Source organism: Motacilla alba, chromosome 1, assembly GCF_015832195.1.
Source record: "Motacilla alba alba isolate MOTALB_02 chromosome 1, Motacilla_alba_V1.0_pri, whole genome shotgun sequence".
Classification (NCBI taxonomy): domain Eukaryota; kingdom Metazoa; phylum Chordata; class Aves; order Passeriformes; family Motacillidae; genus Motacilla; species Motacilla alba.
The window spans coordinates 8,011,442-8,019,791 of NC_052016.1; the positions used below are offsets into that span (position 1 = coordinate 8,011,442).

General features: G+C 41.4%; 1 protein-coding gene across 1 annotated transcript in view; it reads right to left on the minus strand.

Annotated features, from left to right (window-relative positions):
• The window catches only part of OTC (ornithine transcarbamylase), a 29,186-nt gene extending 20,836 nt beyond the window's left edge, over window positions 1–8,350 (minus strand). Inside the window, 4 exon segments of the mRNA XM_038145787.1 lie at window positions 3,637–3,718; window positions 4,306–4,449; window positions 7,314–7,371; window positions 8,244–8,350. Of these exon segments, the coding sequence (XP_038001715.1) occupies window positions 3,637–3,718; window positions 4,306–4,449; window positions 7,314–7,371; window positions 8,244–8,350 (391 nt within the window).

Consider the following 8,350-nt stretch of genomic DNA (forward strand, 5'->3'; position numbering starts at 1 on the left):
TGAAGAGATGACATTTTCCAGTGTAATAGCAGATATGTCACATTTTCCAATAAAATAGCCAGTGATAGAAATAAATCTCCTAGGCTTACAGAACTGGATTTACTTTGCCACTACCCTATGGAAGTTACTTCTAGTTCTGCATTAAACTTACAACACCACTACTTATCTTAGAAATGGTAAAATTATATGGGTTTCAGAAATACACATTAGGACAAGATTAAAGAGGGAACGAATGATACCCCAAGGAGAGGTATATTATTCAGTACAGTTGCAATGCCATTAGAATAAAACAGTTCAGAGAAACAGGATGTTGGAAAACCTTAAATGTCAACTGGTCTATTACAATGCATCATAAATTAATGTTTTGATAATCTTCAATTGATCTGGACAACTGGGAGAAATGCAAAAAGGTTACCCCTAAGTTAAAGGAGAACCCAGAGAATACAGGCTAAGCTGCTTCACCTCAATCCATGGGAAAGTGATGAAGCAGCTAATCTTGGAAACCATTTCTAGGCAGATTAAGGACAAGGAAATTGTCAGGAATAGTCAGCATGACTTCAGCAAGAGGAAGTCATGCTTGAGCAGCTTGATCAACCTCTGTGATTCTATGACTGGCCTGATAGATGAGGGGAGGGCAGTGGGTTTAGTCTGCCTGGACTTCATTGTGTCCATTGACAGTGTCTCCCACGAGATCCTCCTAGCCAAGCTGAGGATGCCTGGACTGGATGAGCAGATCATGGGATGGGTTCAGAACTGTCCAAATGGCCAGGCCTGAGAGTGGTGGCCACCAGCAAAAAGTCCAGTTGGGGGCCAGTGACCAGCAGTACCCATCAGGGTCCATTTGTGTCCAGTTCTGTTTAAGACCTGTGTTAAGGGTCTCGATGACTGAGTGTGGTTTCATCAAGTCTGTTGTTGACACAAAACTGGGAGGAGTGGCTGGTACATCATAGGGTCATGCTGCTGTCCAGAGCGATCTCGACAGGCTAGAAAAATAGTCTGACAGGAGCCCCACGAAGTTCAGCAAGGAGAGATGCAAAGTCCTGCACCTGAGGAAGAACAGCCCCTGCCACCAGGATGTGATGGGGGCCTCCCATCTGGGGAACAACTTAGCAGAAAAGGACTTGCATGTCCTGGTGGACAGCAAATTGAACATGATCCAGCAGCGTGTGATCCACCCTTTCCAGCAAGGGTGGTGAATGGTGTCCTGGACAGCACCAGACAAATACTGCCAGGAGGTGGAGGGGGGTGATCCTTCCTCTTTATACAGCACTGGTGACCTCGACAGTCTGGATTTGGGGTCCTCAGGATGAGAAACATGGACATATGGGATACAGTTGGGATGTCCATGCTAACAAAGCATCACGAATATGGCTGAGGGACTGAAGCATATTTCATATGAGAAGAAAAGCTGAGAGAGTTGGGACCGCACAGCCTAGAGAACAGAAGGTTCAGGGGGAATATTGCTAATGTATATAAACACCTGAAGGGAGGAGGCAAAGAAGACAGAGCCAGGTGTTTTTCAATAGTGCAATGGGCACACTCTTGGAAGACCCCTCTGAAGAGTCAATTCTATTTACTGAAAAGTTGATTTAGCAATGGCATAGGTTGCCATTCCACAGAAGGCTGTGGAATCTTCATCCTTGGAGATATTTAAAAGGCTTCTGGACATGGTCCCGGACAACTGGCTCAAGAAGACCCTGCCTGAGCAGGGGATTGGACCAGATGACCTTCAGAGATTATTTCCAACTTCAACCATTCTGTTTATTTATTTTTCAATAGTCATTCTTTATAGGCAAAGGGACAGTAGGAATTCTGAAAAGACTTCCATGGTGTTAGCATGGTCTCACCCACCAAACTCCTAGACACTGCACAGGGAAGATTTCGTAATCAGTGCTTTCCAAGTCTCTACTCTGCAATGAAATGCACAGATGTAGCTGTTCCTGAGGGTTGAAAAGTTTGTTTAGATTAATTTCATCCCCAGAACCTTGCCCTACAAGTGACCTCTCACAAGTTACTGAAGGGGCAACTCTTGGGAAGAGCTATTTGAGATGACTCAGAAACTTTATAAATAAACTCTTCAATCCACTGCAATTGTCCACTTTCACTAGACATTAGAAAATTGGTATTAAATTATCTTGTTTAGCTAAAAGGAACACATGTGGCTCCACATTTGTTTTGAGTTAGAAATTCCAAGGAGGGAATCGTTTATGTTAAAAAAGCAGCTGAAATGTATAGAGTTTTTGTGGACAGAAAAAACTTGAGTCTGCCTTTGAAGCAAAGTCTTAGGCTTAACAGACTTAAGACCAATTAACTGAAGGTGTGAAGTTAATGCACAGAAGCTAAACTGCATTAAACTCTCTTGTGGAAGCTCTTACTCAGAAATAAATTTCACTGGAGCTTAATTCTCCTTTGGAAGAATTTATGTGCATTAACTCCCATCCTTAAGTTAATTCATTTGAACTTTCCTGAGCTTCCCCCTTCCATAAGCCTTCAAAAGCCAAGGACTAAGCAGTGTTTCCCTTAGAATACAAAAGAATGAAGGATAAACAGATCCAGAGAATTCATTACCTGGCCATACACCAGCATGGCAGGAACAGGAAACAAGAAACTGGACTAAAAACTCAGGAATTAAAAGGTGGGTGGTCTTCACAGAGAGGGAATGCACATTAGTAAGTCCTCATTATCGGGGGAAAACAGAAAGCAGCAACGAGTCTGCTTAAAGAGCAGGATCAGCAGGCAAATGGCTGTGCCAGACAATTCAAAGGCAAATTCAGAAATGCTTGGAGTTAACATATCTGCTTCTTCCTTCTATTATTTTTACCTTCTCTCTTACAACTTGTAAAGAAATGTGAATACTCAACAGGTTTCCTGTTCCTTCACTAGGGAGAAGTGAGGGATGCTGGGTCAACGTAAATGAGAGAAGAGCAAGTTCTTCCTTGATGCATCACCAGTTCAGGGTTATTTCTTGCTACGAATGATTGATTGATGAGTGATTTATTTCAGCAGTGCCATTGAATTCAGAACAACTACCATGTAAATAAAGATACCATAGGTACATGTTTCAGTGTTTGGAGAACTGTAACCTAAAATAAAAATGTTCCAGTGCCTGATATGATTAGGCTAATATCCTTGAGTCTCCATCAAGTTATCTCCCCCTGTAGGTAATCATGTTAATTTTTCCCCTGAATTTATATCAAGGCATTACTGTGATTCTCAGCCTAAGCACATATTTTGAAATGTAACAACGGTAATGCATATTACATTAGAAAAATATTTATTAGAGCTTGCACAAAAGTAAATTTGTGATGCTTACTGAAGTAGATGTTAGGAAATGTACGTCTTGCCGGTACAGCTGTGAGTTTACACCAGAAATGTTTACTTCTGCCTGTTCCTTTATTTCTGATCTACTGGGTTTTGGAAGATTTTGATAAAAATTCAGTGACCAAAGATTGTGAAATTAATATGCAAGGTGAAACACAAACAGCCACCATTCTTTTCTTATTTTTGCTTTCAAAGTTTAGGTTTCTCCTGAGGAGAAATTGCTAAATGCAAAGCAAAATTATGCAGTGTTTTCCAGTACATACTCAGTGTATACAGTTTCATATAAAATCTCACTGTGCCATTGCTCAGACCTACCTGTTTCTGCAGATAATCTTGTTCTTGTGCTTCTCTTCTCAAAAATCATGGCCAAAGATTTGCCTTGCATCAAAGGCAAATACTGAAACATGAAAAATGAAGTTATTTCAATTTTATAATCATTATACTCTTTAAAGTATGAAACACTTCTTGCACATTTTAATTCACCATTAGAAAAGTTGCAAAAGTGGGGTTTTTAACCTGTGGTTTTGTTCTCCTGTCCTTCAATAAATTTATTAGTGGTGGAAAGGTTAAAGGCAAAGAAGTAATTCTAGGCCCAAAATCAACTGCATTTTGGCACTCAATTTGAGCCAGCATTAAGGAGAACTCAGATACTAATTTAATCCCATGCAGGGAAGTGTCTTCTGTTTCCTACATTTAGTGCTGCATGTACACTGTGGGTGGATGGATGGGGCTAGCTGACAACAGGGAGCTAGCTGCACAAGCCTGCTTAACCTTTCCACTCACAAAGTTCTCTGAAGTGTTTAAAGAATATCTCTAGACACTTTGTAGGAAGGCTCTTTGATTTGCAGCACATGATTTACAGTATTTAAGAGCTCAGGAGATTTTGTTTAGGACAAGACAGCTGAAAGGCTTTTTCACAATATCCTTCAGAATAGTATTTATTTCAACATCTGAGGGACCTAAATGACAGTTAAATCATTTTACCTCCCCTTCATGCTTTATCCTTTGTTTCAAATCTGAAGCCATCCACAGCAAATACTTCAGTTCATCAGCTGTGTAGTTCTGTAGAGTAAGGAGGTCCCGACCTTTCAGATCAACATTCATTTGAGCTGGTGTCCCATACCTGTGCAAAAGAGCAGAAAATGTGGGGGGGTTGGGTTTTTTTTGCCATTCAATGCTAAATTATACATGTACTAAAGTCAGTGGTCAAGCACCTGAAATCTCTCCCACTCCCCTCATATGACCCAGCTGGATCATCCTGATAGACTGTATAAATTAGTTCAAATAACTCCTGTCAGACAGGCACCACATGCCACTATGCACTATATCAATGGCAAATGTGACAATATTTCAAATTGTATTACAAAATGTACTTTAGATGTAATTTCTTTTGTCTTCTGAGATGTGTATGGCAACTGTATTCTGCCTGTCAAATAAAGTAATTCAGAACCTGGAAAAATTACTCATGTGTAGACCCCAAAGCTGCCCTTTCAGGGGACAGAACAACACAAATGGATCTTGGTGCTCTTTCTCCCTCCTTTTTGCTTTGTGCATGAGTAGACACTTGCCACATTCTAACCCCACTCTCACAAAAGGTGGCATTTCTATAACTGTGTATGAAATATCTTCATTACACTGGGGAAAAGGGTAAAAAAAGCCCAAAAAACCAGCCTTACTGTACCACACAAGAGACGTTCTAGACATGTGGTGTTTATTCAGTGTATTCTGGCCTCCATTCAGATTTAGGACTTCAGAATCACATGAAATTAGATGTTGATAATCACCCACAGAAGTTACATGATCAAATTTCCTCTAGATTAGATGAGGCATCTTAATGAAAGTCTTGTCCAAGCCCATATTTCACAGGCTAAAGGTTAACAGGGAAGTGTGGCAGTTCAGCCCTTTTTCTGGCTCTGTACTTACAGCCCTCCTTAGCACTACACAGCCCACACTGTACTCTTGCTAAGGTTTTGAAGGATATGAGCTAAACGTGTATTTTATTTAAAGTCAACATTTTTAGACTGATCTAATGAAATGGAGACCCAAGCAGTGCAAAGAAGTGCACTGAGTGCAGCTAATACTTTTCTATTTCCAATTGAATTTGTGTTTTATACTTCCCTTTAGCTCACCACTGAGACTAGGCTCAGGTGCAGTGCCTGCTAATTGCCAAGCCCTGAAGTCCACAGCTAGGAAAATATGCCAGATATACCCCCATGAGGCTTTGGACACAATCCCACATGACAGCCCAAGCCCCACACTGCAGAGCCCTGGCTTTGGAGGGTGGGCTAAACAGGACACAAAGCATTGGCCAGATGGACACAGCCAGGGACTTGTGGGCAGGGGCTCCATGTGCAGCTGCAGGCCAGGGGTGAGGGCTGTCCCTCAGGGCTCTTGTTCCACTTGGGTTTGAGCCATTTCAGAGCTTTCTTTATTTCTGCCACATTCCTTTTCAGTAAATTCCACTTTGGTTTTCAGAGTGCCACCTCCCCAGCTTATTGCTCTTTGTGTCCGCCTTTCTTTTCTGCCTTTCTTTACCTGCTCTGTTTCTATCCTAGTGTCTGTCTTTACCCATGGCAGCTCCAGCCAAAAACCCTCCCCTGATTTTTTCCCCAGTCCATGTGCTAAAACAGCCCCGGGTTAAGTTATGAAGGCTGGCAGTGAAATGTCATTGTAAGATCTTGCTCTGCTTGAGTTTCAGCCCTTTCAGTGCTTTGCCTTAGAGAGCAGGAGCATCTTTTCCTTGCTAGAAACTGGAATTCCAGACCATTGCAGTGTGTGCCACGGATCACAGAGGGGAATTACCGAGGTTCCTGGGGTGCTGTTTCTGCCTTGCCTCCCAAGGGAGCTGTGCAGGTGCAGGTGACAAGGTCCTGAAGCCATGTGGGCTCCCAGAGCAGATGGGAAATGTTTGTCTGCTGGACATTTTCAGTCACACTTGCAGCTCAAAGCAGAGGGAAGAAGAAAATGGAAGCAAGTGTAGGGGCATTCATGGGTCAGGTAGTTTCTACCACACCATGAAATGCATCCCACCAAGAAATACCAAGACAGTTTATAATCATGGGATTTGCTTTAATTTTCATCGTGTATATTCTGAAGGAAAATAGTTTTATACATGGGACTTCTTTAATTACTTTGAGTTTTCAGAACAGGGATTTGCTTTTTTGACTTGTTCATGGGGAAAAAACCAAACTTGTCCTGCTTTAAAATCTATGCAATTTCTTGCTGCTCCCTACTCTCCTTTGCCTCCTTGTTTCCAGAACAGCTTTGGGGCTGCTCCTTGTTTTTCTCATTTCAGCCTGCAATTCCTTCCAGGGACTTAGAGATTATCTAATCTCAACTTGCCAAACAACAACTTCTGTTCATTGCTCTTGTTTCACCATCTGGCATGATTGAGAAGTGGACTGAGAAATATTCATCACTAATTTCTCCACTGGCAGATAGTGACGTACTTAAATTGGTTACCCAAAGAGGATTTGGAATTACCATCCTTAAGTATTTTCAAGAGGTGCCTAAGCAAAGGCATAGCTGGTCTCATATGATGTTTGACAGGCTGCAAGCAGAAAGTTGGACTAGAGATCTGCTCCTGACCTCTTAAAGATTCTGTTTTATTGCTATGACCTCCAAGAAATTTGCTCCCTTCCATTATCCATATGTGAAAGAGGGGCAGAAATGGAAAAAATAATTCCAGAGTAGGAGCATGAGACAACATACCAAAGTTAAAATGTAACAGGTGGAATTGCAAGGTCAAGCAGTTTTGGCTTCTTCCTTTCTGAGCAGGGACAGCATAACTTTGGACTATTAGCACAGACTCACAGACATTAGGTTATCCTGCAATATCAAACACAGTGTGCTTAGCTGGGAATACCCACAGACAGTGGTGATAGCTTATGCCAATGTTATGCTATAATGTTAAAAAAAACACCAAAAATAACACTCCTGTGTGTGGAACTTAACAAATTGGATTACTTCCTTGGAAAACCAGATTTACTACAGTTGTTTTCCAAACTTGCTTTTCCATCACCTCTGTTAACTGCAGAGATTTCCAACTGGCTGCAGTAAAAATCCAAAATTCAGAAGAAAATTAACATCCAGCCTTTAGGACTGCTCTAAAACTGCAGCAAATAAATCATAGAACTTGGAAAACATTTGGTTTTCATATGATGTAATATAGAAATTATAAAAAAAATTACTGCACATTGGGATTCCTGTGAATGTGAAATTTTTTCTAGAACTAATCACTTGTTATGTAACAAGTGTTAATTCTATTCTTTTTGAAGCTGACTAAAAACCATGAGAAAACATGGAATTGACTTTCAGCTCTAAAATTTGAACCTGATTTTGGAGATGTGATGAACCTGAGAAGCAGCTTAGCGAAACCCTGTCATACAGAAACTTTCCTGAAATTGGGGGGGACAGGCACAGTTATGTGGGTGCAGAAAGAACCCAAAGCTAGGTCAAAGAAGCAAGTCTGCCTGCTTGATTTTGAATCCCCCATCACATCATGCTTTTCCTGCATGCCTCCAGGGTATGTAGAGACACAAAACAATGAGGCAGAGATTCACTTTGCAGCTTCAAGGGGAGATTCCCCACCCAAACTGGCCACGAGATATGTCTAAATGCAGATAGATTACCTTTATTCAGATAGTTATTTACTGATTACAGTATCTGCAGCACACACTGACTTCAAGAATAAACATTCCTTCCTAACTTTGCAGCTAAATCCCACAGAAAACAGTCATGGTACTTCACAAACACTAAAAACAGATGATACTCCGGTCTCCTGAAGTCACAGAGCTTGCTGCCTGGTGTGGTAAAAGGACACTAAAATTGCAGGGAAAAGCCTCCCAGAGCCTTTCTTTAAAACACTCATCACTTCACAGGATTCTGCTGCTTTTGACTCCAGGTTTCTGGCCAAACACCACACACCAGATAAAATTAAAGGATAAGCTCACCAAAACTGTCGCAGCAGCTTCTTGCTGGTCCCTGCTAGTTTTGCAATACTGATGAAATTCCTCCGGTTAAACAGCAT